Source organism: Equus asinus, chromosome 6, assembly GCF_041296235.1.
Source record: "Equus asinus isolate D_3611 breed Donkey chromosome 6, EquAss-T2T_v2, whole genome shotgun sequence".
In the NCBI taxonomy this organism is placed as follows: domain Eukaryota; kingdom Metazoa; phylum Chordata; class Mammalia; order Perissodactyla; family Equidae; genus Equus; species Equus asinus.
Genome location: NC_091795.1, coordinates 74,908,294 through 74,927,512, shown reverse-complemented (window position 1 = coordinate 74,927,512; position 19,219 = coordinate 74,908,294). Strand labels below are relative to the sequence as shown.

At 39.9% G+C, this 19,219-nt stretch overlaps 1 protein-coding gene across 8 annotated transcripts in view; it reads left to right on the top strand.

Moving 5' to 3' along the window:
* LTBP1 (latent transforming growth factor beta binding protein 1) overlaps positions 1-19,219 on the top strand; it is a 390,791-nt gene that overhangs the window by 124,034 nt on the left and 247,538 nt on the right. For all 8 annotated transcript variants that reach the window (XM_070512275.1, XM_070512274.1, XM_070512278.1 and 5 more), the window contains exon 4: positions 8,607-8,776. In XM_070512275.1, the coding sequence (XP_070368376.1) occupies positions 8,607-8,776 (170 nt within the window). The remainder of the gene's footprint in view (positions 1-8,606; positions 8,777-19,219) is intronic.

The following is a 19,219-nucleotide window of genomic DNA, read 5'->3' as shown; positions in this document are numbered from 1 at the left end:
TTTTTTTCTAGTTTCTTTGTGTGGAAGCTGAGGTCATTGATTTGAGACTTTCTTTTCTAATATAGGTATTTAACGCTACGAATTTACTCCTTGCTAATGGTTTAGCAGCATTCCATAAATTTGGATAGGTTGTGTTTTAATTTTTCAGTTCAAAATAAGTTTTAATTTCCGTTTTGATTTCTTCTTTGACCTATTGGCTATTTTGAAGTGTGGCTTTTAGTTTATAAATATTTGGAGGATTTTCCAGAGATCTTTGTTACTAATTTCTAATTTAATTCCACTGTGACCGGAGAATATAATGTATATGATGAAAATCCATTAAAAATTACAGAAACTTTTTATATGGCCCAGGATACGGTCTACCTTGGTAAGTATTCTATATGCACTTTAAAAATATGTTCTGCTGTTGTTGGGTAAAGTGTTGTATGAATGTCAGTTAGATTAAGTTGGTTAATAGTGTTCAAGTCTTCTGTATCCTTACTCATTTTCTGGGCGCTTATTCTGTCAGTTTTTGAAAGAGGGGTATTGAAACTGCAGCTGTAACTACAAAGTTATATTTCTCATGGCTTTTTTTTAAACAATTTTTGCTTCACATATTTTGACACTGTTATCAGGTGCACAACTTTTTAGGATTCTTACGTCATTTTAATGAATTGACCCTTTGTCCTTATGACATGATCCTTTTTTATCCTTGGTAATACTCTTTGCTCTGAAATCTACTTTGCTTGTTATTAACATGGCCACTCTGGCTTTTTTCTGATTACTGTTAACATGGTAAATCTCTTTTCATCCTTTTGCTTTTAACCTATTTGTGTCTTTATACCTAAAGTGGATTTATTTTGGGCAGCATATAATTGGGTCTGGCTTTCTATCCAGTCTGACAGCCTGACTTTTAATTGAGTTGTTCAGACAATTTACTTTTTTTCAAGCAATTAATTTCAGCCTACTTCTTTTTTTTTTTAATATCTCCCAAGTTGTTATGATTATTAAACTTTCCAAGAAGAGGCCTTGTTCTCTCTGTTCTTTATAGTCTCCTATTCATTACAGCTCTTTTATTATGGTTCTCCCTCCTCCAGGAACTTGGGATTAGATGGATTGGAGAATTCCTTGAATGTTTTCATGCAGTAGTCACGTCCAGAAGAATCTCTCCTAACCAGGGCTGTCCCAAGACAAGGAGCTCCTCTAGGGGGCGCCAGTTGTGTGACACTTTAGGTTAGACATTTCTCTAGAGAGCTTGAGGACGGTGTGGGAGACTGTGTGTGCAGCACTCAGCCTGTCTCTGTTACCCTAGACAATTTGTGTCTGGCCCTAAGCACGTGTGACCTTCTTAGCATAACCAAACCCGTATAGTTGATTGGACTTGCCTTCCTTAGAAAGCAGTTTAGTGACTGACCGCCTATTATTTTCCCACTATGTTTTCATGGCATACTCTCATCCCAAAGCTAAGCAGTTTATCAACTGATTCTCTCTAACTACATGTCGTACTGTTCCCGCAAGAAGTTCTAGTAAATATGATTTTTTTTTTGTCATCCCATTACATTTTCAGTGATATTCCAGCTCCCCTTGCAGATTGTCACCTAGGCAACTTGAGTATAGGGCCACCACCCTGGCCTAATGGGGCTCCCAAAAGGCACATTAGGAGGCTTACAGTTTGTATCTCTTTCTTCTCTAAAGTCCAAACTCTGTGTGCCTGGCTTCATTATTTCTGTAGACTTCTTCATTGCTACTCCCAGAGGCCACTGGCTTTTCTCTCATGTCTGTTAGAGTTGTTTAGTGATAGCACATGTTTAGAGCAGGGCTACTCAGCCTTGGCCCTATTGAGATTTTGGGCCAGATAATTCTTTCTGGAGGACTGCTCTGTACATTATAGGATATTTAGTAGCATTCTTGCCTTCTACCCACTAGATGCGAGCCCCTTAGCTCCAAGTCTTGACATTTGAAAATGTCTCCAGATATTGCCACATGTCCCTGGGGGACAAAATCACTTCCAGTTAAAAAATACTTGTAAAAGAAAATTGATTCCAAAACTACTTGATTGTGTTCACCGTGTTTGTAAATGATGACCACCGAAGTTCCCTTAATTTCCGTATCTTACTCCCCTCCCTGAATATCTACCCTCTTTAATTTTATTTCCTAAATCTCTTTAGTCTTTTTAATTTCATTTGAAGTCTAAGACAAGAATTTTTGCTGGTCTCCTACATTTATATTTTCAGTGTAATCTTTTCTTTCCTCATGTTCTCATGACTTTGTGTTTGCTTGTTTCATTTTATTTCCACTGTGTTTATTCTGGCATCCTCCAGCTCTCCCTTATCCTCTTACTGGCAGGCTGTCTGTGCTGTCTGTGCTGTCCTTCAGTCTCCTCATCAGCAGCCTGTTACCTCTGAATTCTTTTTTGGTCTGATAGATAATTCTGTATGAATGGGGTTACTGATAACAAATACTTGTCTCCCCTTACCTGTGTGTGTGTGTGTGTGTGTGTGTGTATGTGTCTGAGAGAGACTCTACCTTGTGACATCCTCCTAGAGATTTGTTTTTCCTTTGTCTTCCCCTGTGTGCATATTGTCCTTGAAGTCCAAAGGAAAGAGGTTTTCTCCGTCACACCGGAGCTGGCATTTCTCATTTACTTCAGCACACTCCCTTTTCATTGAGCAGCATTCTCCCACGCCTCTGAACAACTTGGAATGCAAGTGGGGCACATGAGATCGCTTGAATTTTCTAGGGAGAACCTGGCCCTGAAAGACTGGAGGTGACTTCTCTGTGGCTATCTCCTGCAGTGCTGTTTCCTCTCCCGGTTTTTCTTAGTCCTGATTGTGAACCTGAGTGTGCTAATCATAGGGAAGAGTGTTTGATTGTGTCAGACTGGCCTTCTGTGGGAAACATTTTATAGCCTGTTGGAGGGTCCCTTCTGTGACGTTCAAAGCCCTTTTCTTAAATGGAAAGGAGATTGTGTTTTGCCAGATCCTCCCACTCACTCCACAGGTCAAATAATGGATTTAGTAGAAATATGGAAAAATTTAGTCCATTCTTGTGCCAAAAATTGCCCCTATGAAGGCAGCAGTGTAAACAGTATGTGACTAATCCCTTCTTTTAAGGAAAGAGGTTTTATGCAGTTGTTTCCCCTCTGCTTACAAAGACACAGGGGTTTCCACAGCTTCAAGTCTTCAGCTGGCCAGCCATACCCCTAACCTCTGGCCTGTTTTTCTCCATCTTTCTTTACTCTGTGTCACCAGTACACCACCTATCGAGTGTGTCGCCCTGTGTGGTTACACTTCTACTCCTGTCACCACCAAAACTGCATTGTTGATGCTGCCAGTGACCTACTACCCAACCCAGTGGTCTTTTCTGCTTTATTTCCCTGCTTTTCTGCAGCAGTTTGCAGGTGGTCCTCTGTCCTTTCCTCCTAGAAACTTTCTTCCATTTATCATTTTTGGACCTATCTTATTGTTTTTCTCCCCTTCTGATTTTCCCCCCTGTTTTCTCTTTATGTCCCCACCATTAAGTATGAATATCCTCCAAGACTGTGTGGTTCTATGTTCTTAAACATTTTTGCCTCTGAAGAAGTTGGCCCCTCTTAGGAAATCACTATTCCTAAACTCGGAGGCTTTCCCTGACTGCTCCCCAGACCTCTGCCCTTCATTTCTATTTCTAAAGCCAACATCATTATCTTCCTCACGGACTGGCGTTTTGTTTCCACTGCCATAACTCGGCATACTTTTTTGCTCTTTTCCCCATGGAAGAACCAAAAATATCCTTCCAGTCAGCCAAGCTTGAAACCTTCATTATTGCTTGACTCCTTTTCTTTTCGTCCCCACCCCTCCCTCATTTAATCCTTCTGGCAGTTACTTCCACCCAGCCGTTTCTTGATGTATTCCCTTGAGATGTTGTCTCAAAACTTCATGCTATAGAAGATGAAGATTTAGCTTATATATTTACCTCTTGCTCCTCACTCTTCCTCTCAAAATCATTATTTCCTATTCATAGTTTCTGTCTGCAAAGTCCAAAAGCACATTCAACCTCCATTTCTTCTTCAACTTGATCTATCAATGTCGTGAACATTATCTCATGACCCTACATTTTATAAGATGAAGACAGTGGCCCTCTCAGTCTTCCCTCCACTTCTCTTCTTTCTCTTCCAGAATTTTCTGACCTCTTCCAGCTAATTCTGTACACATATATGGACAAAGTTGGTAACCTGGATTGTTTCTGATAGTTATAGCATTTGCAATATTGTATCTGTGGATGTACCATTCGATGCAAGGCCAAGTATGGGGTGCTTGGGTTTCTCCCTCAGTATGTGTCCGTTGACCATATGCTTCTTGAAGGAGAGTGTTCCTAGCATCAAATATGAATAGATTCTTACTTTTCTACTCCACCAATTGCAAATATCACATGGTCAAGTGTCTCTGACAGCTCAATCATCTTTTCCGTTCTCATGATTCCCTTTTTCCCCCCTGGATCATTCTCCCAGAGCTCCCTGTCTTCCTGGTTGCCTGGCAAGCTTCCTTTTATGAGAAACCAGTCTTTATGCTAGGGAACCTGAAATGTCAGAATGAGAGGCCTTACTCTGGGGGAGTAAGTTTTGTGGTTCACCCTAGGTAGTTCCATTCTTTTAGGGAAGAATATTCATTTTTTATTCCCCTGAGGGAGCTAGAAACCTGGCTTCTGGATGTTCTCTTTGCTAGAGTTGGGGAGAAAATTTCCTTCGTATATAGTCATGTGTTGCTTAATGATGGGCATATGTTCTCAGAAATGCGACATTAGGTGATTTCATTGTTGTGTGAACATTGTAGAATGTATGCATACAAACCTACATGGTATAGCCTACTACATCCCTAGGCTGTATGGTTCTAATCTTATGGGAGCACCATCATATATGTGGTGCATCTTTAACTGAAGTGGTGTTATGCAGCACATGACTATATAGATTTTTTAGTTAAGATACCAATGTTCAGCCCTACTTCTCATAATCACTCTTGGCTTTACTTGGTTGCAGCATCCAGAACCCCTCTGTGTTCTCCTGGGAAGATTGCTTCCTCTGTGCTGAGCTCTTACAGAGTGGTTCTCCAGTGGTGCTCTTAAGCTACTGGTTGCAACCCATTAGGGAGTCATGAAATCGAGTTATGAAATCAATGTAGTGGTTCAAGACTGTCCTTAAAAAAATAGTTTACAGGAGAAAATATCAGTGTCCTACATATACTAAGGGTAAACATTGTTTTGTAAAACTTGTTAGTTATATAAAATAGACATATATGTAGATGTGTACTCCATCTCCATGTAAAATGTACTTCTTACTGCAGTTAAAGTAAAAGAGGTTAGAAAAATGTTTAGTCTAAGACCTCCTTCACACTGCTACGATAGTCAACATTTCTCAGTCCACTTTGAATCTCTTACAAATTTGTTGAAATCTATTTTGTGTGTTTATTACTGGGTAGTACAAAACATTTGATGTCCTGTATGGCACAGGTACTGACCAGTCAGAGATCCAGAGGTCTCAAGCTTGCCAAATGTCAACTCCTCACTTACGAGATTGAGGGTATGTTTTGGGGGGGCCTATTCGAGGGGTAAGAAGGGGCACTAAGGGGCTTGGGACAGCAGCCCTTTATCAGAGCAGAGTATTTCAATGTTTTCATGACTAGGGTGGTTGTATTGTTGTATAATAAACAAATGTCAATGCTGGATTTTTTCTTTATTCCTTACCTATAATTTTAAGGGCGTCTTTGGAGGAAAGGGGAGATATGAGTGCTCAAAAATCATTTAAAACAGAGGCCCTACAGTTTTCATTTTTAATCTAATTTTCTTTTAAACATTTAAGTTTTCCCTTTTTTTAAAAAAAATTATGGTTATAATGCTATCACAAATCTGATGTTCTCTACTGATAGTTAAGCCTTTTTTTCTGAGGTGGGGAAGAGAGGAGAAAATCCCAATTGAAATGAAGGGAGAGAGACTTTTTCTGAAGTATGTGGTAAAAGATAAGGAAAAGAAGAGTTAGAGGATATGTACTTGTAAGACTGAGAGGCGGTCCAAAGTGGAAATAACTGTGATGAAATTAGAGAAAAAGGTAGACACCAACCATGAAGGAGGAAGGGAGGAAGAGAGAGTGGGATGGTGATTACATTTAATAGGTACTTTTAGAATGAGTGAGTGGATGGTTTCCTCTACTTGCCCCAGGTGGTGTCACTGACGATGGCTTTGCTTTTCTCCATGGGGCCATGATGCAAAGTGGCTTAGGTCTGTTCATGTGTGTCTTTGTGAGCATGTGTGTTTACACCCTTGCACTGGAGAAAAGGGAAGGAGATGAGGAAAGGGGAAGTGCAGTTCTGTGTAGGTCCGTACTTGTAACTTGCAGAATACTTACACTGTAGTAAGAGTTAAGTACCATTACACTGATGAGTAATTACTCATTCCTCATTTCCTTAAGTTAGTGATGGCTGAGGGTTGTTACTCAAGTTCTAGATCTGGTACAGCTTGGTCTTATTTGTTTGTTTGTTACCTTTCTGTTATGTTTACGAAAAAGGAACCCATACATATGCTTTCAGCTCATTTCTTGCTGCCTCCCACTTCCTTGATTCGGAGGGGAGAGAAGGGAGGACCTCACCTAGACGGCAGACCACACAGTCTCATCTGTCTTGATGGGCCATGGTCGGAGTAGGAATTACCTGCAGCAGTCCCACGGTCTCTTGAATGCTGGCCTACCCTCTTCTGAACAGGAACAAGCCTGTACTTCTCTCAGTAGGTTGGAGCAGCATAGTGACAGGGTGACAGCATAGCTGGAGAGCGAGTTGCCCCTGAGATGAGGAGAGCTCCTCCTTTCCATGAGGCTGACAGAATAGACTTGTGGTTCTTATCAATCACTACCAGATGTGTCCAGCTGTTTCACTTTCTACTCCATCCCAACCAAACATACTTGAAGTTCAAACCAACACTTACATCATCAAAACAAAAGTGTTTACAATGTTAAGCCTTAGGCTTTTAGTAATTTAGGTCATTGATTTAGTGACAAAGGGAGTGCCCTTCCATGGCATTGTGGCTGGGAAAATCCAGGCCCACGATGGATTTTCCTAAACTTTCCTGCAACTGCAGGGTTTAAAGTGATAGATCTAGGCCGCTGACTCGTTCAGAGGGTAGCACCCTTAATCCTAGCCTCTTCTATTCCTTTGTCTCTCACGGACAGAATAGCTCATTCATCAGCCCTAACTAGACTGAATTCAATAGAATGAGTTTATTCCAGATTCTTTTACTGCTTTTGATGAGACACTGTGTGATGGTGCCTTTGGTGGGTTGACAACTTAACTTTCACACTGAACTGTCATGGTGTCACTTCTTCCTCTTGTTCAGATAAGGGCCAGTCTTGGGGGTTTTGCAGTACCTTACCAGTGTGAGGATAGCCCAGTCAACCATTTTCTTAAGATACAGTGTCGTAGTTTGGAAATATTTGGTTTGGTATAGAGGGCTTTAATTTGTCACAGTTGATAAAATTCAAGATTTTGCCAGAGAGCAGGTTTCCTTCCAAAGGCTCTGTTTGCTGCTAAAATGCTCTGTCCCAAAAATTTTAGTAGTAACTTTGTATTTTCTGTAATTAGTTAGTATACCTTCCTTATATTCTTTATTCTTTATTAGCCTTACTTGGCTAATGATTTCAGTTCTGTTCCTCAAGAAATGATTAAATCTGGGTAAAGGCTTATTATTTTAAAGTATATATTACATGCAGCAGAAGAGAAATGTCACAGAAGATAAAGGATTGGGCCAGGAGGGTGAGAACACAGTAATCACGTTCAGAAGACCCCGGGGGTCTTGACTCTGTTATTGAACAGATAGCGAGACAGTGATGAGTTGTTGTTATTCTTGTTAGCAACTAGTAATTATGAAACATTTAACCTGAAGAGCGCAGTTTGTCTCATGAGATACAGCATAAAATATTTAAAAAATGTTAACAAGAACAAATTGTGTGTTTTCCCCTGTCATCATCGTGATTTATATTTCAAAAGATAGTTAAAATTTTCTTTTTCAGTTTTTGTGTGTTCAGAGTTTTGCAAGTGTTTTTTTCTTAGTCCTGTGTGGCTGAGGTTCTAGGGTACAGATCAGGAAAGTGAGGCTCAGAGAGGCTCAGTGTCTTCCCTCCTAGCATTAGGAAGGCCCCGCTGTACGGGACAGGCTCTAACTGTTTTTGGTTAATTTTGCTTAACTGACCAAGCCGGGAATTTCTTGCATAATCCCCTTATTTATCAGTATATATAAAATCTACCTTTTTTATGTACATACCTGTTCATGCATATGTCTTTTTCTTTTTCTTAAATATAAGTGCTGTTTTGTGTGAAGGCTTATGGTAGCTGTGCTCTGAATCCTCTGATAGAATCCATCTGTGGTGGTCTGTCCATCCTGGCACTGGATAGATGGGCAGAGTCCCTTTTATGTTGGAGGTTTGCAAGGGAGAGCTGTTAGTTCCTTGTATGTCATGAATGGTTGGCTATAGTATTTGAAGGAAAAAAATGAGCCTGCCGTGGAATTTATGCTTCTTCTACATTTAATTAATGTCTTATTCTTTCCTTCTGAGTTGACTTTTAAAAGTTCATTATTTATTTCTTTGTCCTCACTTTGTTTCTTCCCAGAGTGACACCCCTTTCCTCCCAGAATGTGGTGATTCATCATGGCCAGACCCAGGAATATGTGCTCAAGCCCAAGTATTTTGCAGCCCAGAAGGTGATTTCGGGAGAGCAGTCCACGGAAGGTTCGTTCCCTTTAAGATACGGGCAGGATCAAGTTGCGGCACCTTTTCAGTGTGAGTACGGTCCAGTCAATCATTTTTCTAAGTTACAGTATCATAGTTTGGAAACACTTTGTTCAGGGTTTAGATGGCTTTCATGTGTCACAGTAGATAAAATTTAAGAATCATTTTTTTAAAACCCAAATTCGTTCTTAAAACAACCAGACAGCAGCAGTTTCCTTATTCTGAGGCAAGGCAGCTTTTCTGGATGTTGGAAAAGAATCTGAAGTGACCTGCTTGCAAATCTGTTTCTGCAAGATGGCTCCATTTCTGAGACATACTTGGTCTAATTTTAGATGCAGTTGTATGTCTGACATGTTTACATTGATAAAATATTTTCTTTAGTAAGCTAGCCAGGATTCATTCCTTGTGAAATGTCTGAAATGTCCTGCTTTACTCTCTGAGGTTCACCTACAGTGGACCTTTTTATGTTATAAGGTTCACTTTTTAGTATGTCAAGCAGATGGCATGGCAGATTTTACTCTGAATCTGTAAAGAGCTATTGTATCAATGGCCAGCTTGGTTAATATCTCACTATGTGGGAAGCTCAGGGACAAGCCCTGGCTCAAGGGGTGGGGAATGTGATGATTTGCGGTTTAGGTATTACACAGTGTCTGCTGGCAGCATCTGGAGAAAACGTTCTGGAGTGAGGCGGCAGACCACTCAAAGGCGGGAGCTAGACGCGCACGCTCTTTCCAGCAGCTTCCTGCTCTGTCTCATGTTGACTGATGGCCTGCGCCATAAGTAATGAAAGAGAATGCCAGTGGTGAGGTTGAAAAGGACTGTCTTTCACCACCCAGAGTAGTGCGAATAGCTGAGATAGAATTTTTACTACTGTTTGGCACTTTAGAAGTCTATGTCTGTGTGGATTCCCTGTGCCCACTCCCACCTCCCAGAATTGGTCACTATTCTAAAGTCGATGATTCTTTCCTCAGAATTGGTCTCTTAACAAAAAGTATGTAATATAACGTTTGTATATCCCACTTTTCATCTTTTTAGAAAATTCTGGTCTGTGACCTGAGGCTGGACCCCAGAGTAATAGTTTTATGTGGTTTATTGGGATTATGAGGGAGAATGGAGAAATCATGGAAAGTGTCTCCTTGCCCTTTAGACAACTCTCAAGTCATTTGCAAAACAATAGATGTCTCCATCTCATTTTTAACAATCCTTTAAGCTTAATAGTCTGTTCTGTGTGAATATCCCTGAGTATATAGTATTTTTATAATCTTAATTTAAAAAATTAACCAAAAAGAAGTACTTCTTATTTCCTTGGAGTGTATATGGATCATATATTTTTTAGAAGCTCTCCAAAATTAGAATGAAATGGGAAGAAGGTTTCTGAAAGCCTGCACTTGTACTAAGAGAATTCTGAACTCCATGGAGGTGTCAGGAAAAGATGGTTTGAGAATCTCTGGTATTAAGACTAGAGACTAGACTCTGGTTTTGGTTGGTTGTTGATGATTCGTTATTGGAGTGAAAATTCTCTCTATATGTGATGTGTGTGTGTATGTATATATTTTAAACTCTCAAAACTTTATTGAGCTGTCTTCTGGAAGATGAAATTATATTTTAGAAGACCGAGAAGATAAGTTTCTTATCTGTACTGTCTATAAATCTTCAACCCAACCTGTTTAAATGTAGTTTCTCCACAGTGGAGAGATTAGACTAATTTAGTAATAAATTACTAAATAAATAAATAGTGGAGTAATTTAGACCAGCACATGATCACAATGAGGGAGTTCTCTGCTCAGACCCCCTAAAAGTTGTCCATTGTTTAAAAAGAGGCCAAGGAACTAACTGAAACAGGCATATAGGTAGGATTGGATGGGAGATGTGGATGTTTTTTGCTGAGACTAGAGCTCTACTGAAAGCTGGAGTGCTAATTGGAAAGTTTTAAAAAGAGATAATTTGACAGGACCTTTAAGGATACTAAAATAGAAAATTGAGTAATGTTCATAGCAGCATTATTTATAATAGCCAAAAACTGAAAACAACCAAAATGTCCAACAACTGATGAGTGGATAAACAAAATCTGGTCTATCCTACAAATGGGTTGTTCAGTCGTAAAAAGGAATGAAATACTGATAGATGCCACAACCTTGAAAGAATGAATGAACCTTGAAAGTATACTGAGTGAAAGAATCCAGACACACAGGAATGCAGATCACATATTTTATGATTCCACTTATATGAAATGTCCATACAGACAGAAAGTAGATTAGTGGTTTCCAGGGGCTGGGGAGAGGGAGAATGGGGAGTAACTGTTTATGGGCAAGGAGTTTCTTTTGGGCTGATGAAGGTGTTCTGGAATTAGATGCTCCTTGTGGTTGCACAAACTTGTGAATATACTAAAAGCAATGTTGTGTTAAAAATAACATAGTAATACTTATAAAATTATTTCCAAACGGGTAGATATAAAAGTTTCAAGGAATGGAGCTCATTGATTCTCTCAGAAGTCCTAAGGGTGGTGTGGGGTGGAGAGGTCTGCTTTGTCCAGTGTCTTCCTTGATAACCTGTGGGAAAGAATTGAGTATGCAAACCCAATTCTGTTGTGCTTGGTTTAGTAGTGTTTTTTTAACCCAGAGGAAGAAAAGTTGAAATGACATGATAACATTTGAAAGGCGCTCTTATAAAAATGGTCAGTTGCGATTATTAGAATAGCACATGTCCAGGAGCAAGCCCAAATAACTCACATGTAAAGAGATTAGTTTGGCACAACCCACTAGAAAAAGACCTTAAAGGTAATAAGTATCCACATCGGACTATCTGCTGTTGTAGTAAAAATATCATGGGATGCTTGATAATGTTAAAACCAGAAAATATTTCTATTATAGCCTATGGTGGAAGGACATTTTTATCATCTGGGTTGTAAGCACTGGATTTTGCTTACTGAGGTATAGCGTGTAGAGTTACCTATAAAGGAAATCTTCAGGGTGAGCAGAAATATCCATGTAACTGAAATGGTTCCCTTGACAACTGGTTTGCAGATTATGCAAACGGTCCTAGAGCTAAAAGACCAGGGAATCTCTGATTTAAATATTCACCTACTTAATCTCTTTTTCTATCATATCACTTTAATATTTGGAAATATTTAGAAATTTAAACTATTCTAAATCAGATTTCTCATTGCTAAGTCCGGTTGTTTTCCCATCAAGGTGGACTTAACTTTAAATAGGTTATATTCTAAAGATGTCTTCTGAAATTTTAGTTCTTTAAATTCAACAAAGCTGAAATTTTAAACGTCAGGAAAGGCAAATGTCGTCTTTTATATACTACCTTCCTAAAGTTTTTAAAACAGATACAAGTTAGGCTTGTAAAAGAATCGCCAATCATCTTCTGATGTCCTGAGATATGAGAGTGATTGATTATTGGCGTTACAAACATATAGTACTGTTAAATTACCGGAAAAGTTAGGACCAGCTGACTTTTTATTTTTACTTTAAGTGTTAAACATAACCTTTCTGCTTAAGTAAGCTGCCACAGTGGTGCAGGAAGCACCTACACGGCTCCCATTAGGCCACCTCTGGTGGGAGAAAACCTTATCCTGTCTATACTGGGACCGTAAGAGACATCTGAGCCTTGGATCCTGTGGTCTGTGCTGACCTCTCCCGGTCCTTGCAGCAGGCTGTGTTCGCATTGACATCAGGAAGGATAAGACATGAAAGCATCTCGGTTTGATGACAAATGGTATATCTCCCCTTGAAAAAAGTAAGTTCCTGTGTCTACAGTGAAGATTTTCTGTGGTCATAGACTGGTATAGCAAAGAAGTTACCAGTAAAACTGTCTGCATCTTCCTGGTTGTGCTGACTGAGAGAAGAGAGTAGTTCTGCAAAGGGTTAGAGGAGACATCCAAGATTTTTGCTTTGGCAAAACAAATCTGAAGGTTAGGAGATAGGCAGTGTTTGGCTTTGACAGTTCTGCTTTATGCCAGCCACTTCAAGGAGGTGGGCAAGAACATTGATTAAATGCTATGCATGCCCAGTGCCAGTTACAGAATCTTCACATGGAGAGTGTATGTGGTGCAGTTCAGAGCACCCACCATGGGATAGAAGTTGGCTTTGGAGTGTGGAAGACCAAATCATCCTCCACTTCCTGACCTTTTGCATAGAGGGGACAAACATTGGCATAGAAACTGGATACAGCCAAATGTACAGATGAGAACAATTGGAGCCAGGTCCTTATGGGAAGGATGAATTGCAATGTGGAGATCTTCAGAGGAGGAACATTTTGGAAGTGTGAGTGAGGAAGAGTCTGTCTGGTCTTGAGAACCACCCTAACCTCTTTTGGATGTTGAAGTTAGGATGTGAGTGATATGAGAGAGATTATGTGGAGAGAGAAAGGAGAGCAGGAGAAATCAAGTGTGCTGGCAACTTGAGTTCTCTGAGATGCCCTCTCTGATAGTTACTGATTGGTTGGGAGCCCCATTAGGGCAATGCTTTGTAGATGGACAAAGTTGGCACTTGGAGAGGAAAATTCCACGGAGACACATTCTGTAGCGCTGAAAGCCTTCCCTGCATGGAGACATCCTTTAGCTTGTCATGTGCAAGTAAATGTGTCTTTGGGCTTGGCCCCACACCAATCCAGTGGGTACTAAGTGGCAGTGGAAGTTGTACCAGCCAGAAATGATCTTACAAGAACCTGATGAAAATTAACAAATGATTTAGCATTTGAAAGGATGACTAGGTGTGAAAACAGACTGCTTTAAAGAAGGAATGATGGTAAACCTCTGTGCTTTTTCCTTTTCGAAATCAAGAAGTTCCTGAAGTTGCTTGGTCATCCACACACAATTTTTTGTGGGATCAGGAACATTGAGCCAGTTTCCCAGCCATATGGCAGTGTGGATGTTAGCCCTGAAGATAGCTAGAAGGAAATCACCCACTCTTCAGTAATATCTGGCAGAGTCTTTGTTGGCTTACAGGCCTAGACAGCAAAGCAACAGCATACTGTGTACAAACTGATGATTGAGAGCCTCCTGCTGAAGGTTGCTTAACACCAGGGTGTTGCTGAGGTGATGTCTTTAGGAATCCAGATTCCATTGAAGGACAAGGTGTATTACCGACTGTAGATAAAGTTCCATGTGCGGTCTTGGCATGGCCGCTGTGCCTCTGTTGGGGTGCGAGGGTGGGTGGTTATGTTTTATCCAGGAGTTGATCACATCCAAGTCCAGGAAGATATGTGAATATGAACATTCTCTTCGCCTCCTGAGTGCTCACACACAGTTAAAGATACCTGAGAGGGGCTGGCCCTGTGGCCGAGTGGTTAAAGTTTCATGCGCTCTGCTTTGGCAGCCTGGGTTCGTGAGTTTGGATCCCAGGTGCAGACCTCCACTCATTAGCCATGTGGAGTCATCCCACATATAAAATAGAGGAAGATTGGCATAGATGTTAGGTCAGGGCTAATCTTCCTCAAGTGAAAAAATTAAAGAGAAAGATTGCCAATAGATGTTAGCTCAGGGCAAATCATCCTCTCACACACACACAAAAAGATAGCTTGGAAATGGTAGACAGGGATTGATTATAAACACTTCTAGGAAGCTTATCCAGCAATATGAAAACAACAGTGGAGGAAAACCTAGAGTGAAGGATTATGTAATCCAAATTCCCCAGTGGGCAGCCTTTCGTGCCAGAGAAAGAGGCTTTAATCCCGAGGGCCCAAGATTTCATAATAAACAAACCAATCCAAGGATGTTTCTGGGTGTTGAGACTGAGTTCAAGATATTGAGAAATAAATACTGTATGGCTCCAGAATATTCTGTGATCAAACTGTGATGTTTGTAGGGAAAAATAACACGAGTGAATTTACAGGTTGCCTGGAGGAAACTACAAAGCAACATTTTGGAAGGAGAAAACCTGCGTTTGAAAAAAGAGATGATTCTTACTCAGTCTTAAGATTTCTCTGCCAGAAACTGAGGGCTTTATTTGATTTTACTTCTGAATGGGAAAATAGTTTCTAGGGAATTAAGACATTATTAGAGTTGAAATGATAGTTTTGATTCAAAATAAACAAGATTATATAAAATACTGCTCATGAAATGTTCTAAAGGGAATTAAAGTAGAATGCTTTGTCTTCTCGTGGGTTAGTCTCCTCACAGAAAGGTCCTCTTAGCATTGAGAATTACTGCCTTGTGGTGCGTCCGTCTGTCCCCACTTTGAGGTAAAGACCTCAGCACCTTTCTTAAATATTTCTATGAGATTTCTTAAAGACTTTGTGTTGTAATTGTCTACGATTTTAGTTCTGCACTATTTTTCAGTATTTACATAGCATTAGTCCCTTGTGAAATTGAAATGTACCGAAACTGAAACCCAGCTGTCCAAGTTCTCGTTTATTCCCATACAAAGGAAATAGAAGTTCCTGCATGGCTGGAGTTAGGAGGAAAACCTTTCTTCCCTAAGAGCTAATTGCAATACGGTTATATGTGAGTAATTGTTCTGACAGGCAAGCATTGAACTGTGTGATATATATGTATGTGGATATATACACACATATACACATATATATTCAATCACATATACCAGACATTTTTTGCAGCTGCTTACATTATCCATGTAGCAAGTATCTATTTAAAAATATTCTTGTAGCCCTAACTGTGCTTGACAAGTTTGTTCTTTCAAAGCCCCAGTTTTTTAACTAAATGAAAGATTTTAAAAAGGCAGTGGTCGCTCTTGTGAAAAACATCATAGTTATTTAAAAATATCTGTATCCTGGAAACAGATTTAGAAAGCTTTGGAAGAAAGAAAAGCATCATAAAGCAGGTGAGAGGGCGGTGGTTGGCTTTAGTTGACGGCCTCTGGGCTGCTTGGGTGGGATTGTGTGCTCCCCGCCAACGACGCCTGGAAGCACCCGCACCAGGCAGCTGTGTGCCTTGTTTTACTGGACGCCACTTAATGGCTACAGGTGCATCTCGGGATTGCAGCCGCCTGCCTCAGATCCAGCAGAAAGCAGAGCTCTTCCTCCCCCGCATTCGGCTTACATTCCACGAGAGGCACTGAAGCAGGCCTGTGCTTTGCTTTTGAGGCTTACAGAATAATCCTCTCCCAAAACAAACCCTTTGGATTTCTATTTTTTTCCTTTACTCGTCGCTCAAAAATATTATATTGCCTTTTGTATTCAGTAGGTAGACACTTTCTGGGTCCAAAGATTTTTTTCTTTGTTTTTGTAACTGTAGACGTTTAATGAAAAAGAAGGGCGATTTAAGTGTGCTTTAGTTTGTTTTTATAGGGAGAGAGGGAGGCGCATATATTTTTAATACTTCTCTGATCTGTTTAACTTTTTTTATGACATTTTATTCATCCCAGAATAAAAATGGAGATATTATTAATGCATAATTCTTTCTTCCCTCTGAGTATAGCTTCCCTTGGGTATAGTGGACTTTCCCATCCCCTATACTGAGCTTGGTCACATGACTTGCTCTAATGGCGTGTAGGTGGGACGGCAGTGTGCTACTTCCGAGCTTTAGGAAGCCTCATATGGTACCATTCTTTCTTCTACTATGAAAAAGGCATGTATTTGGTCTGATGATGTGCCAACTCTTTTGACATATACTGTTCTTAGATTATCAGCAGGGCAGAAGATTTACTTTTTAAAACAATCTGGACAAGTCAGTTGTTAGTCTCAGTAGAGCAGGTGATACTGTTTTAATCAGACAGGATAGATATCAGTAAAAATGTTACTCTGGGTGACCTCACCTTCTTGCCACAGTGGACTAGAAAATATGTAGGCAGTTGATCCAAGGAAAACCAACCCCAGCTGGCCAGCTGCCTATAATGTGGCCTGGCAGAAGGCATTCCCCAACAGGAATGATATTGATGAAATCAGATTAATCAGACTCTCAAGGAATTTGTCAGTCAGAGTTGAATGGTGATCAAGTGGAACAGAAGTGGAATACTGAGTAGAAGCAGAAACAGACAGGGAAGCTTCCTCTCGTGTTAATCATGGGCACAAGAATAAAGGGCAGCAGCATTTTCTGAAAAAGACTGGGAATAGAGTAACATATAATGAGTTGCTAAAAGTTCTGTGGATTCTTAATGTCTTCCTGGTTACTGCCATATGTCCTAGTTTCCATGAGATCTGGCTTATATGGCTGGCTGTCCCTGGGTTTTCTTGAGACTGTTATTTCCCTATTAGCTGCACACAGCTTTACTCTACCATCCCATCACTTGAGATAATGTGCACCCCCCAACACGGTCGTAGGCAGAGACCCCAGTTAACATGTGTTCTATTTGTACCTTTCCCAGTAACAGCTGCATGTCCTGATATCTCAGCACCAAAGATTGCATTTTAGAGGGAAAACACAGCTGCTTTACTTCTTTTCTTCACTCCCTTTTTTAGCTCTTACTGCTATACACACCCACTTACTTCTAAGAAAGCTCAGGGTGTGTTGGCAGTTGGACAGAGGAGTGGGTGGGTCAATTCCATTAGTTCCTCAAGACCACTGAAACACTTAGAAAGTTGTTCTGCCTGGCCTGGGGTTCAGTAGGGCCTAATGTGTTGCCTTATTTATGTCTGAGTACCCATTTGGATTTTAACAGAAGCATTCTCAGGTCTCAGGGATTCTTGCTCACATGGAATGGAGAATGTCCAGTTTCAGCTCATTAGTGAGTGTGGATGGGAACCTTTTCAATAAGACTCCCAAAATCCCACCATGCCTCCTATCTGTTCATCATCTTTTCTGGTATGGTTTTTCAGGCAACCACAATGGGGTGTGTGTGTAAATACATATCAGGCATGCTCTGCCATGTCTTGAACATGGAAATAGAGCAAAATTAGATGCCTCTTTTTAAAGGAGTTTTTGAAAGACTCTTAGTGGAGAAAGTGATTCATAATGTTTCTTGTCAGAGGTCCCAGTTTCCAAACCACACCTTATATACCTCAAGAACATATAATGTGTATTTTAAAATCCTGCTAAAGTATTGTAATTTATATTTTTGTCTCTGAAGATCAGGTAATTAGGAAATTTGGACATAAGCTCATTTGTTGCCACCAAAGACACTGTGTAGATTCCGTCCTCCTCTTCCTCTTCAGCTAGTTAGGATTTACTGTGTGCTGACCACTGTGCTAGTGCTTGATGTGCATTAATTCAATGTTACATTATAATGTTAGTGCATTATTGGACTATTTGAAATGTACCCTACATATTACTCATAAGTTTGTTAGGAATCAAAAATATAATGAGTTAAAAATTGCCAAGTGAATCTTACTCATTGAAAACAGTGCTACTTTAGCTCTTTGTGTAAGTTACTTTTAGGTGAGTACAAAGTCAAAATCTGACCATATTTAAAAAATTTCTCAACTTTATTACATGTAAGTCTTTTATGGTAGGATATTTTTTTAAATGATCTAAATATAGAGCTTCTGGCAAGAATTATTTAACTTAGATTATTCAAATGCAAAATAAGTCTTTCTAATCAGTGGGTTCCTACTGCTGGGTGAAATCCATTTTAATACCTTTCAAACAAAGTCAAGCAATCAGGTCTTATCTGGAAATTATGGAGGAACCAAAGTCCACAGTGGAATTTTACTTTGTTCTAGAGTCTTTAATCATAATTTTGATCATGAAAGAAAACATCTAGAGATGAAATTTTCCTGTATTTAGAAGCTCTTTTGGGTTTTCCTATATCGTATATCATGGGGTAAATATCACTACTAGTTTTTTTTTCTCACAGGTGCTCCACTGAGAGCTGACCACATGTAATGATATCCTCTTGCCTTTGCATAGTATTTAACAGCTTATGAACTATATCCATACAAATTACTTCATATGGCCCCTGCCACAATCTTGTGAAGTAGATGATTTGGGTGGCACTATTCTGTGTGTGTCTTTCTTCCACTCTAGGTTCCAAGATCTTGGAGGGCGGAGCCTGTGAGTGGTTGTACTGTATCCTGTTGCACTGAGCCTCTGAGTATTAGTTTCTCTGTCAAATGAAAATCTTAACACTTACTCCATAGGACTGTTGTAAGAATGAATGAGATGAAGGATACGATACCTACTCTACTGCCAAATACATAGTATGTGCTCAGTGTGTTTCTCTCCCTCATCCCAACCTACATCCCAAGTGCTTAGTGTCAAGATTTTCACTGTAATCCTCTTTAAAAGTGTAGGAGAGGCATTGGGGGTAGTGAGGAAAGAACAAGGGCTTGTGTTGAAATCCCAGCTCTACCATTTCCTGACAAAATGACCTTGGTCCAGTTTCTGATCAATGTCTTTGTAGTTTCCTTGCCTGTGAAAGGGGTAATTTACACGATTGTGGGTTTTGAGCTCTGTAGTTAGTAGGCGCTCAATACATGCTTCATGAGTCCATCAATCATGCAGATAGTGCTCTGTACATTTAGAAAAGTCCATAAATTCTGCTTCTGTATTCTCAATCTAGGCAAAAAAAAAAAAAAAAAAAGCAGGGGAGTGTGTGCACATTTATATTAGTTATCTATTGTCGTGTAACAAGTTACTCTAAACCTTAGTGG